This window comes from Mangifera indica, chromosome 18 (genome assembly GCF_011075055.1).
Source record: "Mangifera indica cultivar Alphonso chromosome 18, CATAS_Mindica_2.1, whole genome shotgun sequence".
NCBI classification, from domain to species: domain Eukaryota; kingdom Viridiplantae; phylum Streptophyta; class Magnoliopsida; order Sapindales; family Anacardiaceae; genus Mangifera; species Mangifera indica.
Genome location: NC_058154.1, coordinates 13045094 through 13060121, shown reverse-complemented (window position 1 = coordinate 13060121; position 15028 = coordinate 13045094). Strand labels below are relative to the sequence as shown.

Here is a 15028-nt window from a genome sequence, read left to right as displayed (position 1 = left end):
ATTAAATATAAGTTATTATTATATTTAATAAAATTTATAATTATAATAGATTATTATATTTAATTAAATATAATAAAAATATTATTTTATTTAAATATTTTTATATAATTATTTTTAAAATATTTTTATATTATTTAATATTTTAATAAAAATAAGAGTATTTTAATTTTACAAAAATTATAAATAAAAATAAAATTATAATAAAATTAAAATTTATTTAATAATATTTTAACATAGAGATGATAATAAGATTATCTCTTCTCATTATTAATATAAGATTATCGAAATATTTTTTTGACAAATCAAATACAATAAAATTATATGTACCCATTTTGGGTACACAAATGTATACACATTTATATGTGTCATAATGTGATTAAATGATTTTGAATTAAGAATAAAACAATAACCAATCATATGATGACACATATGAGTGTGTATATATTTATGTATCCAAAATAGGTACATATAGTATTACTCAATCAAATAATATAAATAATAATAATAATTTTAAATAATTTTTTATTTTAAAAAATCAAACACCTCTTAACAAATTTTTTTTCATAAAGTTTAGTATATATTTGCATCAACTTTACCGTCTATTTTTGTGTCACTTACTTTTGCCATTTATGTTTGGATTAAAGATTTCACGGAAAAATTCAAGTATAATCCAACCTTGAATGAAGCTAATCTAATCTTCGAATTAATTTTAGCATCCACGTCAAAACTAAAAAATTCATCATGTGAAAAATGCTGACATTCATTCAACTTTAAATATTACTGGAGATTAATATTTTTCATAGAATGACGTTAACTTTTGTGATTTTTGTCTCCCTCCCAAATAATATCCACAACCATAAACAGATTTTTGTCGATATTCAAAACAATCCATATATTGTTATCAGAATTAAGATAACCTAAATTTCAGAATTTTTTTTCGTAAATTATAAGAAAAAAATCTAGTGCATGCGAGTGTATGCTAATACGATATGCTTCACCAAAACGACGCAGCTTTTACCAACACTCACTGTCTTATTCCCGTACCAGCTTTCGTTCGTTCGTTCGTTCGTTCGTTCCCAACTCCCGTTCTGTTGCTCTGTTTGTTTCCGGAGAAAATTGTAACGATCGCACTAATGGCAGAAACTATACCCTTCAAAAATCTCCAAAGCAGGGAGTACACGGGCCACAAAAAGAAGGCTTGTTTTTTTTTCTAATTACTTCACACTCTGTGTTTCAATCTTTTCACTCAACTAAACCTCTTCTTTTAATCTATTTTGTCGTGGGTTTTGTTGATAGGTTCACTCTGTGGCTTGGAATTGTACGGGCACAAAGCTTGCATCTGGTTCAGTTGATCAAACAGCTCGAGTTTGGCACATCGAGCCTCACGGTCATCATGTAAAGTTTTTGTTTTTGTTTATTGTATTGTTTTTTAAATTCTGTGAACAATACTAGATGTGGGAAGCCGAAATTAAGAGGGTTTTCAGGTAAGTTCTTGTTGGAGAGTATGAACTGTAAAAAAAAAGGTTATCTTTTGGGGGTTTTTGTAGGTTGAAGGTAGTTTTCTCTTGTTTTATTATGTGCTTGCACTGAAATTTTGAGGTGAATGAGAAAAGTTTTCAGAATTGCAATTTGCAAGTGAGCCATTTTTGGCGTTGGTATTGATCTTTTGAAGATGTTTGTTGCAGGGGAAAGTTAAAGATATTGAATTGAAGGGGCATGCTGATAGTGTGGATCAGTTATGTTGGGACCCTAAACATGCTGATTTAATTGCTACTGCTTCAGGCGACAAAACAGTTCGTTTGTGGGATGTTCGAAGTAAGTAAATGCATACTTTGACATCTTCTATTAGAAAAAAAATATGAAGGGTCCCTCAGCTGAATTTAAGTTGTTAGTCAATTAAGAGGTTAAATAAATAATTATTTTATCTTGTATTTGAAAGTTATCAGTGGTTGCCTGTAAATTGATGAGAACATCTTAGTTTCTGATGTTGGAAAGATCTGGAGTTTGTAATATCACTTGTGAAAGTTAAGTGGTGATTTTATTCTTAGAACATTAATCATGTTTTTGATACCTCAAAATAACACCTTAAAGAAAGGCTAATTGATGGGGATAATAAGAAAATTTTTGCAACCTTCTCATAAAGAAATAAAATGGTTAAGCATGTCTGCTTTGGGTTCTGCAGGTGGAAAATGCTCACAACAAGCTGAACTTAGCGGCGAGAACATCAACATAACTTACAAACCTGATGGGACACACATTGCTGTTGGTAATAGGGTATGCTATACATTCTTGTCTCTTAGAGAAACTTCTGTGTGTTTGAGATTATATTCCAAGATGTTTATTTTCATTGTGTTTGAATTTCAGATAATATTAGTTATTCGTATCTATTGAATCATCCAGTTGTTGGATTCTTCTTTCACCATGCTTATAAAGCTTGCAACAATCTTTTTTCTTGATTTCTGCAGGATGATGAACTAACAATATTGGATGTTCGGAAATTCAAGCCAATTCATAGGCGTAAATTTGGTTATGAGGTAATCTTAAATTTAGATGAATACCACTTGTTTCAGTTTACCCATATGACAGTGTGTGGCTTTCTTCAAGTTCTTAATAGTTTTCCTTTTCTTGTTTCTAGGTAAACGAGATTGCTTGGAACATGACAGGAGAAATGTTCTTTTTGACTACAGGAAATGGTGAGAACAAATTTCTGGCCTGGGAATTGCCTTTGTTTAGATGCTACAAATATATCTTTTATTATTATTTGTTTAACTTAATTTTCAGAACTGCAGTACTTTTCAATGAACATATTTTTTGTTGATTGTGTTTATTCCACTCAGGTACTGTTGAAGTGTTATCATACCCATCTCTTCGACCTCTTGACACTGTCATGGCTCATACAGCTGGTTGCTATTGCATTGCAATTGATCCAATGGGAAGGTGTGTTTTTAAGCTGTATATGTTCTCTGCATGCTATTCATGTGACCCAATCATGCATGAACTTACTGAAAAATATTAATAATACTACGTGCATAACTTTGTATATAAACAATAATGTGTCACCATGTGATTGGATCTTTAATTTTCAATTGTCTAATCACATGATGACACGTCGTTGTTTGTGCACAAAAGTTGTGCATATAGTAATACTCGAAAAATATTTCTATGTAACTTTTGATCTTATCTTTTTTATCATAAGGTAGTTTAGGTGGGCTGAGGTTGTTTCATACATGAAATCAAGATCTTAAACTATTCTTAATTCTTTGTGTTGCAATAGATACTTTGCTGTTGGAAGTGCTGATTCCTTAGTCAGCCTTTGGGATATCTCAGAGATGCTCTGCGTCCGTACATTCACAAAACTTGAGTGAGTTTTGACTAATGGTTCTGTGTTATTTTATTTCCATTTTGATATATTTTCTGTCTCTAATAAGAAGTTTAAATTCTACAATTGCTTTCTACCTATGAAATCTTTGTTTTGCTCTTGCAGATGGCCTGTCAGGACTATAAGCTTTAATTACACAGGAGATTATATTGCTTCTGCCAGTGAAGATTTATTCATAGATATAGTATGTATCTTTCAAACTTTTTTATTTTTTAATTTTCTAGGATATATTTCCCTGTTGTGAGAAAAGAAAGAATATTTCGTATAGTGTATGCATGTTAATTGATTATACCTATCTATTGATTTAAGTTCACTTTCTGAACCATTCTTTCTCCAAAACAGTTTTGTCCCCTCATGTATTTCTTCTCTGCCTCATAATAGTAACAATATTATTACCTTTTTAATTAGTCAAATGTACACACTGGTCGAACGGTGCATCAAATTCCATGTCGTGCTGCCATGAATAGTGTGGAATGGAATCCCAAGTACAATCTACTTGCATATGCTGGGGATGACAAGAACAAATATCAAGCTGATGAAGGTTAAACAAAGTGATTGATTGTTTTTAAATTGTTAATTAGATTCCTTTCGTTCAATTTTTCTTATCAATTTCTTGTTTTCAGGTGTTTTTCGAATATTTGGCTTTGACAATGCATAATTCCTGCAAAACAAAGGCTTGACTTTTTTCTATAAGGAAGAACCCATATCTCAAGACATACTCTCTCTGTAGTAATGCTCTAAATTACAGAATTATGAACATATGTATGCCATACATATCCAATGCTATATTCAATGTTCCTAAAAAGCTCTTAATGGGAACCCCACCCTAATCTTTACTCATGAACTCAATTCACTAATTTGTTGACTCTTTCTTTGTTGCTTCTGATTGTTGATCTCCTTCTACTTCTCTAAATCTGTCAGTAGATAATAGGAATTTGCATCAGCATTGTCAGTACCTGTTCCAATTGCAGGACAATGACAAATAACTTGATGAAAAAATGGGTATAATCAACAAAGAGAGTTTAAGTTTCTACCTCTTAAGATTCTGTGTTTGGTGATTTTTGAAGAATTTGCCTCAAAACTAGATAATATGTGCAACCAAGTTGCTCCAAAATAACCTTCAAATGAGTCAACTGATTACGGTCAATTTGAGCAAAGCTGAGCCCGAACAAGGGTTAGTTCAAGGTTAGCTTGAATCTAGAATAGTAAGTTTGAGTCAGAGTTCGAACTTAATCGAGTAGTAAATTGTTACATTGGAGAAAAAAAATGGTTGGAGAAGAAGAGTTTTGGTGAAAAATTGTTGGCGAACCCTAAAACTTGACCTAGGTTGTTGAGCTAAAGTTTAGTTCAAGTTTAGGTCGTTCAAACCGAGAATAGATTCAAGTATGAGTCAGCTTGGATCGAATCCACCCCAAGTGACGAAGTAAGAGATTTGACTTCACGAATTCCACCCATTTGTTTTAATGCATTTTGAGCAGTTTGTTGTTGTGGCTTGATCAAAGTTTCATCTTCAATATATGCATAATTCAGTAAGATAAAAATCACAGAGGTAACATTTCACTTTTTAGACAATTTTTTCCCCGAAGAACCATCAAATTTTATGAATAAAAATCTTGTTACTCTTAGAACTGAAGGCAAGTTTAAAACCAGCTCTTGGAGATGATGGCAACGGGAAAAAGTTGTTCAGAATACTGTTCCCACCATCCGAGGAAAGACTAGGATGCAAAGTCTTGAGATTAGATGTTAGGGAACAAAAGGATGATATGAAACTTAATCGAAAGCAAACAACAAAGAAGTGTGAAATACTCAAAACAAAAACACAATTTATGTGGAAAACCTAAGACGTGAAAAATTATGGATAGGTGAAGGAGAAAATTTTATCATAAATAACGAAAATTGTAAAAAATTTGTTAGGCGAAGGAGAGAGTATATATCTCTCTATATGTGACACTCCTTTTTATGTCTTTACGTATGTGTACAACTTTTATATACTTACCATTAGATTACATATTTGGAGCAGATCATATTCACAAAACCATTGGCCACTTATATTTTACCGGTTGGCCACTTTATATATTTCTTTACAAAACCACAGACATCCAACAAACTCTATCAACTCTCATTATAGTGAATGAATTTGCTGATGAATTCTCATCACACTTTTACAAGAGAATAATGTTAATGTACTAAAATTGTACTGCTAAAAACAAACACCAATAAGATTCTTATTCTTAAGAAAAATTTTGAAGGACCTTTTGTGAGTTAAGCTCAAATCACTTATGCACTCAAAGCAACCATTAGAACGGAGCTTTTGCCTACTAATCAATGAGTTGATATATCTCTTCTTCACACCTTATAGACAAAGTGTTTATAAAATTTCCAACAAAACATTAGTATTCTTACCAAGGAAGAACACTAAAGAAGCAGAATCAATTTTTTGATTGCAAGTGTTAAATGATCATAAATAATACTATTAGGTTGCCATAAGTTTAGCTTACCATAAAATAAAAAATATTAGCTTACCATTTAAAAATAAAAATAGAATAATAATTTGCCATTCTATTGAATGGAAACTTTCACCAGTCCATGTCCACATGAGCCAGAGTTTGTGATGAATGAAAGAAACAGAACTTTTTTTTTTTTTTCCCTCTTTATGTGAATAACTCTTTAAATTACAATGAATATTCGGCTGTATATGTTCTTTCTCTGTCGATGCACCAATCCTCTCAGTACAAAATTTTGCTGCACCTGGAGAGTGCAGCCATGGAACTCTTCACAATCTTCTGCCACCTTTGGGGGCTATTGATTTCAATAAATTCTGATGATAACAACAATCGGACCAATTTGCTTCATCCCCCTTCATTTAAAGAGGCCAAAGGAGACTGATTCAGAGGCTCTTTCCTCCAGATAACAAGGAGGAATTCTCAGATTCTGCTGTCAGGAATGGACAGTAGGGCTTATTACCTTGCAACATTCATGTATAGTAAAAATCTGCTCTCAAAAATGTGCATCGTTTTGATTTTTGCAATCAGAATCCACAGAGAATGAACTTGCTAGCAGGAAAGATGAAACCTGAGAAACCAACAAGGAAAATGGTGATAAAATTTTGGGAACACCAAGCGAATGGTTTCCATTTGATCTCAACACTTGAACTCTTCATTCTCTTCCCTCTTTGAGGCTCCTTTGACAGATCAAAACTAGCCCCTTTCATTCTCAGTTCCTGAATACACCTAGTGAGAGCTCTATTGTCACCCCTCTCTCTCTGCAATTGCCTCCACACTTTCCAGTACCTGTAAAGCTTAACCTGAACCAGAAACACAAACGCAAGTGAAGTAGACATAGACAAACTAGAGGGCATCCACCATTTCTTACAGTTGCTCTCTTGTTTCACATTCAATGAAGATGTAAACAGCATGGTCAAGAACAAGCCATGAAAGAATAAAAAAAAGAAACAAAGTTGGAAGATTTCTCTTCTGATGGAGTCCATTCTCGACTCTCTGAGAGCAATTCTCCTGCCAAAAAGATCTTCATCTCTTTGCCAGAGTTTCAAAAGCAAGAGATGGCCAGGACTCTGGGAAATTTCCATTAAAGGGTGGTGCTGAATTGCTGTGACTGTGTTCATACAACACAGTACCTTGTTTTGATGCTCTCCGTCTACTGGGATTTCAACTACATGGGCATCTTTCTTCCCGGCCATTGCTCAAATTCTCAGCAGAAAAACAAAAGAATGAATTAAATTAAAGCGAGCTTGAGAGAGTGTTGAAGATTTATTCAGAGTTTGGTATTTTTTGTGATCAGTGATAGAGGGACTCTCGGATATTTAAATTGACGTTAAAAAGCCTGTGGGGTTCAACGGATATATTTCTTTACCAACGGTTAGATTTCTCCGTGCGCTTTTATTATACAGTTTAATCTCAACGGCTATTTTTATCTCTAGCTAGACTAATGAATTTGGGCCTGTTTTGGCGCATTAGAAGCGCAAAATGTAATGCCAAGACTTGGGCTGGGCTCAATCCAGGCCGACCCGGACAAAGCTAAACCCAAAAAGTCAGCTAACGATTAATGAGTTAAAATTCTAATTTTATTAAAAAATAATTTAATTTTAAATTTGATTTAAACGAACTCTAATTTGAATGCTCTAGTCTAACTATTGGATTGTTTGACTGTACCAACCATAATATTATACCATATCAAAAAACTGAACCAAAATTTAAAAAAATTACATTTTTCCCTGGATCTTTTCCTTCCATCATTTTCCGGCCAGTCCTCTCCATCCCATGGAATCAGTGTAGCTGTTCTTGTCTCATTATCTTGGCTTTGCTAAATTGGACAATTGTAAAGTTATTCTGTTTTACTGAAAATGATTTGAGATAAATTTGTGAACTAAAGTGTGCTCTGATGCCTAATTGTTTGCACTTGGTCATTGTAATAGATTGCCTTACACTGACGATTGTAAGGCCATTTCATGCTTATATTGTACATTTTCCCCCTTTCAGTCGGTTGCCTGAGCATGTTACATTACTGGCTTGTTTCGAAGGGGAGCCAGCACCAATTAAATCTGCAGTGACAAAAGCAGTTGCAGAGTTCCGTCGGACTCATATTGATACATAGAACCTACAGAAAGATTCATTTACAGAAGAACAACTTGAGGTAGCCTCATACAAATAGTCCTTTTCCAGACATTTAGCTTTTAATTTTTGGAGACTTTCATTATTCATTCTCTTTTTCTTTTATCATCTTCTTATTAATGCTTTCAGATTTTGGTGGAGACATCCTCCGCGTATTTTGCTTGACCTATATTAGTTGTAAGACAAAGATGTAATAGAAACACAATGATTGAGAGTAGAGTGAGAAAAATGTTATTTTCAGAGTAAATTCTATCATAATTTGTAAATAAATTTTATTTACACCTATATATTCTCTATTTGAGGTTGAGTTATTGTTCTTCATATAGTAGGAATTCTGCCTTCTTGCCACTGCTTTATAAGCCTTCCTAAACTATGGGATTCATTAGATCATCAGATGGTAAATCCCACAAGACACAATCTGTATTGAATATGGTGGATCCATTTCTTATTCCTTTTCCACCCTCGGACTCCTCGCTATTCTCATCTTCAAACTTCTCATGCAGCCGTCCTTGTTGTTCTCTGGCTGTACACGTGCTTCCAGTGCACATGCTCTGGTTCCATGGTGATGCAGCTCCATCATTACGAAATGATGCTGTGCCATAGTGAAATCCATCGATAGAAGTAGCGAAACCGCTGCAGCCTTCTGCAAAATTTGCTGACATTGTTCCTGCAGGGTCCCATGGCTTGTTAGAGGGCAGCATTTCAGGTTCTTGTATTGTCCTTGATAGATTTAGCTTAATCTTTCCAATAGTGTCATCTTTTTCATCATTTTTACTAGTAATGAAATTTGCTGTAGTGTTCCCTGGTCCTGATTGTTGGAGCTGGAAGTCTATTCTTTTCTTAGTTAGCAGGTGGAGCATTTCATCTTTAAAGCAGCCAAGGGCTGCTTCCGCAAGATGAGCCACCTGAGGCGGTGCCAGCGTGGTGGCGATTTCTGCCATCAAGTGGGAAAACGGCTTGTGGGTAACTGGATCAATACCCATGCCAGAAAGCTTCTTTTTCAGCTTGGTATTCCAGTGATTTTTAACATCATTATCAGTCCGGCCAGGTAACTGAGCGGCAATCAGCGACCATCTGCGTCACACATATTTGAATCGATGATTTATTTTTCTATCCATTTAGATACTTATTTACAAAATGCATATGCATGGAAATACCGATTGCCAACGACAGAGTGTAGCTTCACAATAGTCTGTTCTTCAGCATCTGAAAACTGCCCATGCTTAAGATCAGGGCGAAGGTAATTAGTCCACCGCAGCCGGCAGCTCTTCCCACATCTCTGGAGACCTAACAACTCAAAATTTAAAAGAAAGAAACAACTTATTAGTCAAGTTCCTCAATAGGTTTATAAGTATTTTATCATCAGAGATTGAACAAACCAGCATTCTTGGGAATGAGGCGCCAGTTTCTAGTGCCATGTTGGGCAATATAAGAAGAAAGCTTGTTGTCTTCTTCAGGTGTCCATTGCCCTCTTTTCACATTGTCCTTCTCGCAGCAAGGTACACGTCCCATCGCCACTTTATCTTTTGTCTTTTTTTTTTTTTTTTCTAATATTAAAGTAGAAATGTTGATGGTGGTAATATAATAGTAAAGAAAAGGGGTGAAAGAATAGTTTGTTTGGTGACTGAGAAAAGAAATGGTGAGTGGGATATTGTTATTTATATATGTGAAATAGGGGTTGGAAATGTGCATGGAATCGTTTGTTTGTATGAAAGAAAGAGAGACATGGCATCCAAGGTGCGTGATTGTATTAAAGAATTCAACGCCATTGAGCGTGTGAGAGATGGGCCGGTAGCTCACCCTCAAGACACCCGGTCAACTGTCTCTTTCTCTCTCTTTAATTGACTGTGTTTTCAGTCTGAGTTTGGGTTCATGCAAATGGTGGGTGGGTGGGTGGCTTTCTGTTCTGCCTCCGCTCACACAAGCCGCCACCTCCTGTAATCAAATTCAACTACTTTGTTGCACGTGAGGTTCACAGGCATTCATTTTACTGCGAAGAGAATCTTAGGAGGACCCTATCCTCACGTGTGAATCTTTGGGAGGATAACATTGTCATCCCTGTAGTTTTTTGGTATGCTAGATTAGGGCTCTCAAAGATTGGTTTCTTAATCAATTGATTTAACTGGCCTGTTCGATTAATAGGCTTGGCTGATATCATTATGATATAACATTATATAATTAAATTTTATGTGAACAAAACAGTTAGATCAATCTGATTCAACAATTAAACTACGATTTAATATTACTCTTCTAGTTCAACCTCGAGCTAATGTGATCTCATGGTTAAAACTCGAACTAGATACTGGTTTCTGATCAGATTGGCCAGTCCAGTCAGATCCTAGACTTGTCAATGACAATATGCATTCTTTTGTAGCCTAATTTAGCCCTTATTCAATCTCTTGGCAGTGGGAGTATTGAAGCAAGAGGGAGCCGAAAAGTAGTGTGAACCAAGAAGGAGCAAATGGTGATTCTGTAAAGTTTAGCTAAATGTTCAATCACTAAGGGTAACAAATTTATGGTTCCACAAATGCAAATCTTACTGTTTTTCTTGTAGCTTCCATCATTTTTTTCAGCGAATTTGGATCTAAACAGAAGATAAATGAATTGTTATCCTCTATATTATACAGAATTTCCCTACTCAAGCAGGTACCGATACGATAAAGAACAAAAACATCAAGACACCTACTCAATCGGCTGAAGAACTGGCAAGGGGACACCTGGAAAATGGATCAGCTAAAAGCTGTCTATTTACAATGATGAAAGCTTCAGGATTTTTTTCACCTTACAATGGGTTACTCCCTTGACTATGTTCTCAATTTCTTATCATCTGCAACATTAAAATTCATATACGGTAAGAAGGATGTGCTCATATAAGAAGAGATCGCAAACAAGGAAATGCAAAATTTAATCGATAATTTACCTTCTGGAGAAGGATCTTCGTGGACAAAGAAACTTGCTGCGACTATCAGATAACAAAGAATGAGCATAAGGCCTTTAAAGTAATTAGATGTTCCTTCCTGCAAGCAGAACAGCGACCATAAGATGAAAACAAACTGGATATATGAGACATGTTATCAAAATATAGAAACTACAATATAAATGGTACTAGCCTGCAGAAAGAAGGCAACGACTATGACAGTTATGAAAAGAGTTGCCGTCTCGAAAAGTTGAAAGTTCAAGTCCATAGTGCGACCCATTATCCATCCAATAACCACGCAAAATGGAATCTGGGGCAATGACAATAACCACACTTAAACGATATGAAAATAATAAAAACCAAAAGGGCAATCCAATCTTCAACACTAACCCCAAACATGGATATTTGTGTAGATGATCCTATTGCCACCCCCACAGATAAGTCCTGCAGATAAAATTAATATTAGAACAAGGTATTGAAATAGAATCAAGAATTGTTAGAAGATATGGGAAAATTTGCTCACAAGTTTGTCCTTCATGGCAAACATGATGGCACTTGCATGCTCGGCAGCATTCCCTACAATTGGAAGTAATATAACACTGATAAATGAAATTGGAATGTTCCATGCAACTGACGCTCCCTACAATAACCAAAAACTGTATCAAGGATAGTCTTGGAAACAAATAATTGTCGTCTCACACATGGCAAAACTATCTTTCATTCTAAAGTGTAATTGTAACATTGCAAATCCTACATCAGCAAAGTATAAGCAGGATGTTAAATATGTATATGCATCCACATGGCCTAGGGATGTTAAGATAACAGGAGTTAAATAGTCTGAGTTCCTAAGCTATCAAAACATATTTTGACTGTGTGTTCAAAGTGGACAATATTATGACAATGGGTCAGACTATTTGGACCAAAATGTTATAATCCATTCATAGGGAAACATCAATAACATGATCGAATTGCACCAGCTCAATCAACATGCAATGCAGATACAATCAAAATATTCGTCTACCAACAAAGGAAAGTATAAACTACCAAAAGTCACCTGTATTGCATCGACTAGATACTCAGAAAGGATAGATATCCAAGCTGTCATAATTGAAAGCCAAATAATTGATTCCCATTTTGAGATCTCTGGCTCTTCATCACTTTTATTATCATGATCAACAGCATCCGTAGCCTGATTTTCTTCCTAAGTTCACACCGTATATCATGCCACTCATTATTACAAACAAACAAGAAAAAAAGTAAAACTTGTTCATATTAAACGCGGTAACCAACCTCAGTAATAGGGAGATATGTCTTTTGTTGACCTTTTAATTGGAAAACAAGATAGGCAGCATATGCCACTAGCATAATGCAACTGCTAAATCTTGAAAGAGCCAGCTCTGACTTTCCAAAATGTAACTCAGTATGTGTGTAGTGAAGAACAGCTGGAAAGAGCAGGCCCATGACTGCCATCAATAACAGTCCCGAGTTCACAACAGCAGATGCCTGCATGATAACTTGGATCAGTGATGCCTTTAAGAAGTACAAGATAGGGCAAAAAGACCATCAGAATAAGATGCTTTTATATCTACCTTATCAAACTGCTGTTCCTCATTCCTTATAACAAGACCACCACAAAAGAATGCACATCCAAGGACCAGTAACATATTTGACAAAATTGAGCCTAATAATGAGAGCTGAACGACACGTAACAAACCTCTTTTCAGAGCATAAATTGATATAATCAATTCTGTTGCATTTCCAAATGTAGCATTTAAAAGGCCCCCGACTGTAAAGTCAATTGAATATACTATAAGTTTGAGGGATATGGGATACAAATAAGCAAAATGCAGTAAATGTATGAAAAAAATGCCTAAATTTGATTTTGTGCTTTTGATTTTGTTACGATCCCAAGTGCAAAGTATAAGACTTGAATCTCACATCGGAAAACATGGGCTTTTGGTGTGGGGTTTATAAAGATTTAGGCTCTCTAATCTCAACTAGTTTATGGGGTGTGGTTCTTTTAAAATTTATATCATTTGGTATTAATTTGTCTAAGGCTAGGAGAAACCTCACGCACAGCACCCCACGTGGGCATATGGGTTGAGGATACGGTTCTCTCGAGGTTCGTATAAGATTTTTATTGAAGTTAGTAAGAAAGAAAGGGAGAAAGACAATGAAAAGAATAGAAAGATTATTTTCAATTAAGCAAGATACCAATTATTGTAGTTCTATTTAAAAATGGCTAAAAGAGGATGAATCCAAGATCCATTAAGATTGACTGTGCATTTTCACACAAACTATCATTATTTCTCATAAGGAAAGCACTTCATATGTTCCTACAAAGACAAATAAATAATAGTTTATCCTCCAATTAAATTACAACTGATCAGTTAGCCGATAAGACTCTATAAGAAATATACCTGTAGCACCAGTGTAGCAAGCCAGCTGCCTGTATCAAATAATGAGAAAGCCATATAAGCAACTAAACAAACAATAAACTTTACATAATAATTGAGATAGAAAAATATGAGTGCTTACTCCGTAGCATAACCTAAGCGCTCTGCCAAAGGAGTTATTCCAAGCAAGCTTAGAAAGAAGACCCATCCCTGGATCCACCCCAACAAATTAATCAACACATACTTTTGCAACAATAAGCAAACAATCCAATACCAACAGAAACAACTTTACCCACTTGATGACCAGTCATTTTATGGACCATGATCGCCAGTGGACCAAAAGGCATAAGCAAATTGAGTTTACTTGAGAGAACAACCGTCTTTATGCTCTTATATACACCATTCCGCAAATTTTTATACCCATGAGATGATGAACCTTCAGAAATTGACCTATTTTCATGTTCAAGAGCAGGTCCTTCCTTTCGAGATTCTTCTTCCAAAGTAAAAATACTCTCATTCTCAAACTCATTCGCTGATCTATTGTCTAATGAGCCCATCTGCTATAACAAATATCTATCGATTACAACCACACATCACTATACACGAAAAATAAAAACTAGAGTCTTTAACAATCCTATCATGTTCATAAAAAATTATCATCTTAAAAGCAACAAGCAATGAAGACTTACTTCAAAATTGGATTTCATTCCGTCCAATCTTAACTTAACGTCCATCTCTTCTTGTATAAACAGAAAGATAACTTAAACGTGTCCCTCAATTGTGCTAGTTGTGCAATTTTCTCAATATCAACAAAACAATGTTCTACAAAACTGAAAACATAAGAAAAAGTAGCATCAGCCGCCTACAAAACACTTCAAAATCGAAACTTTCACATTCAAACCTCCTCAAACTAGCCTTGAAACCAAACTAAACTCCCCAAAACTAAAATTCCCCATCTGAGTATTCCTCAACAACCCCAAAAGTCAGATCTTGCACCATTAACAACCATAAAAGGAACAAACTTTGAATCAAAACAACTTTCAAAAATAGATCTGCGAAAGAACTAACCTCAACAGAAGAGAAGCAGAAAAGAATATCGTACAAAAGAATAAACCAAAAAGAAGAAGAAGAAGAAGAAGAAGAAAGTTGGTAAGACGACCGTCCAAGATACTGAAGATAACGTGCTTAGAATTGTCCGTCTTCTTCGAGAGATTTAAGGGCGTTAATAAAAGTTCACTATAATTAGAGAACAAAAATGCTTAGATTCTAAGACAAACTAATCTATGTATGTTTGTGCTGTTTGAAACAGTACGATACGCCTAGTTGGTTCCAATTATTTGATTTATTATTTAAAATTATCAAGTCTATTTAAAGGCAGCTTCCTCGCAGTTTCCTTCCTGAACTAGAATTTAGAAAAGTAGTCAGGAAAGAAAGAGATTGATTGAGTGCAAGAAAATGAATTATTACATGTACCAATAATAGCAATAAGGATACTATATTTATATGGATGTTTTCCCATCCGGTTCAACCGGCAGTCACATATTCATATTAATGTTAATATTATAACAATTAAATTAAAAAATTAATTTTTAATATCATAATATAAAATACAAGTTTATAAAATAACAAAAAAATTCTAATTATAATATCATCATTTTAAAAAATATATAAATAATATCATTTAAAATTTTAAAATTTTTCAAATACA

The 15028-nt window shown here is 34.6% G+C and overlaps 4 protein-coding genes and 1 long non-coding RNA gene across 8 annotated transcripts; 2 read left to right on the top strand and 3 right to left on the bottom strand.

Annotated features, from left to right (window-relative positions):
* The first annotated feature begins 1036 nt into the window (after window positions 1-1036).
* On the top strand, window positions 1037-4260 carry LOC123201490 (THO complex subunit 3). Its single transcript, XM_044617022.1, has 11 exons — window positions 1037-1196; window positions 1297-1395; window positions 1686-1815; window positions 2183-2274; window positions 2466-2534; window positions 2636-2693; window positions 2838-2937; window positions 3275-3361; window positions 3485-3563; window positions 3788-3920; window positions 4003-4260. The coding sequence occupies exons 1-11, from the start codon at window positions 1134-1136 to the stop codon at window positions 4035-4037; spliced, it is 945 nt and encodes a 314-aa protein (XP_044472957.1). The 5' UTR covers window positions 1037-1133; the 3' UTR covers window positions 4038-4260.
* Window positions 4261-5884: 1624 nt separating this feature from the next.
* LOC123201639 lies at window positions 5885-7190 on the bottom strand. The gene is made up of 2 exons (XM_044617229.1): window positions 7014-7190; window positions 5885-6683 (listed from the first exon to the last, which is right to left on the bottom strand). The coding sequence occupies exons 1-2, from the start codon at window positions 7074-7076 to the stop codon at window positions 6408-6410; spliced, it is 339 nt and encodes a 112-aa protein (XP_044473164.1). The 5' UTR covers window positions 7077-7190; the 3' UTR covers window positions 5885-6407.
* Window positions 7191-7785: 595 nt separating this feature from the next.
* On the top strand, window positions 7786-8314 carry LOC123201909. The gene is made up of 2 exons (XR_006498884.1): window positions 7786-8029; window positions 8137-8314. It is a non-coding gene; the product is annotated as an uncharacterized LOC123201909 (long non-coding RNA).
* Window positions 8216-10205, bottom strand: LOC123201907 (transcription factor MYB80-like). The gene is made up of 3 exons (XM_044617503.1): window positions 9387-10205; window positions 9165-9294; window positions 8216-9081 (listed from the first exon to the last, which is right to left on the bottom strand). Exons 1-3 carry the CDS (start codon window positions 9697-9699, stop codon window positions 8373-8375), a joined length of 1152 nt encoding a protein of 383 aa, XP_044473438.1. The 5' UTR covers window positions 9700-10205; the 3' UTR covers window positions 8216-8372.
* Window positions 10206-10450: 245 nt separating this feature from the next.
* LOC123201906 (vacuolar cation/proton exchanger 5-like) lies at window positions 10451-14760 on the bottom strand. 4 transcript variants are annotated; one of them, XM_044617499.1, is made up of 13 exons: window positions 14389-14760; window positions 14010-14150; window positions 13617-13880; window positions 13463-13530; window positions 13345-13373; window positions 12514-12710; window positions 12215-12427; window positions 11979-12125; window positions 11448-11564; window positions 11315-11368; window positions 11118-11234; window positions 10928-11024; window positions 10451-10834 (listed from the first exon to the last, which is right to left on the bottom strand). In XM_044617499.1, the coding sequence occupies exons 2-13, from the start codon at window positions 14052-14054 to the stop codon at window positions 10812-10814; spliced, it is 1371 nt and encodes a 456-aa protein (XP_044473434.1). In that variant the 5' UTR covers window positions 14055-14150; window positions 14389-14760; the 3' UTR covers window positions 10451-10811. The 4 variants fall into 4 exon arrangements, with proteins under 4 accessions (XP_044473434.1, XP_044473436.1, XP_044473437.1 ...); XM_044617501.1 differs by having other exon boundaries at window positions 13617-13877; window positions 14389-14759; XM_044617502.1 differs by having other exon boundaries at window positions 13617-13893; window positions 14010-14760.
* Between the last annotated feature and the right edge of the window lie 268 nt (window positions 14761-15028).

What these genes read in the sequence shown, in the direction of transcription:
- LOC123201906 (XM_044617500.1), bottom strand. Translation starts at nt 14,054, where the DNA reads ATGGACGTTAAGTTAAGATTGGACGGAATGAAATCCAATTTTGAA. An exon ending in ATAAAATGACTGGTCATCAA is followed by an intron (nt 13,531 to 13,616) that starts GTGGGTAAAGTT and finishes GGGTGGATCCAG; the next exon opens with GGATGGGTCTTCTTTCTAAG. An exon ending in AGGAACAGCAGTTTGATAAG is followed by an intron (nt 12,428 to 12,513) that starts GTAGATATAAAA and finishes GTTATCATGCAG; the next exon opens with GCATCTGCTGTTGTGAACTC.
- LOC123201907 (XM_044617503.1), bottom strand. Translation starts at nt 9,699, where the DNA reads ATGCACATTTCCAACCCCTATTTCACATATATAAATAACAATATCCCA. An exon ending in CCTCATTCCCAAGAATGCTG is followed by an intron (nt 9,295 to 9,386) that starts GTTTGTTCAATC and finishes TTGAGTTGTTAG; the next exon opens with GTCTCCAGAGATGTGGGAAG. An exon ending in CACTCTGTCGTTGGCAATCG is followed by an intron (nt 9,082 to 9,164) that starts GTATTTCCATGC and finishes TGTGTGACGCAG; the next exon opens with ATGGTCGCTGATTGCCGCTC.
- LOC123201490 (XM_044617022.1), top strand. Translation starts at nt 1,134, where the DNA reads ATGGCAGAAACTATACCCTTCAAAAATCTCCAAAGCAGGGAGTACACG. An exon ending in ACACGGGCCACAAAAAGAAG is followed by an intron (nt 1,197 to 1,296) that starts GCTTGTTTTTTT and finishes TTTTGTTGATAG; the next exon opens with GTTCACTCTGTGGCTTGGAA. An exon ending in CTTTTTGACTACAGGAAATG is followed by an intron (nt 2,694 to 2,837) that starts GTGAGAACAAAT and finishes TATTCCACTCAG; the next exon opens with GTACTGTTGAAGTGTTATCA.
- LOC123201639 (XM_044617229.1), bottom strand. Translation starts at nt 7,076, where the DNA reads ATGGCCGGGAAGAAAGATGCCCATGTAGTTGAAATCCCAGTAGACGGA. An exon ending in ACGGAGAGCATCAAAACAAG is followed by an intron (nt 6,684 to 7,013) that starts GTACTGTGTTGT and finishes TTTCTGGTTCAG; the next exon opens with GTTAAGCTTTACAGGTACTG.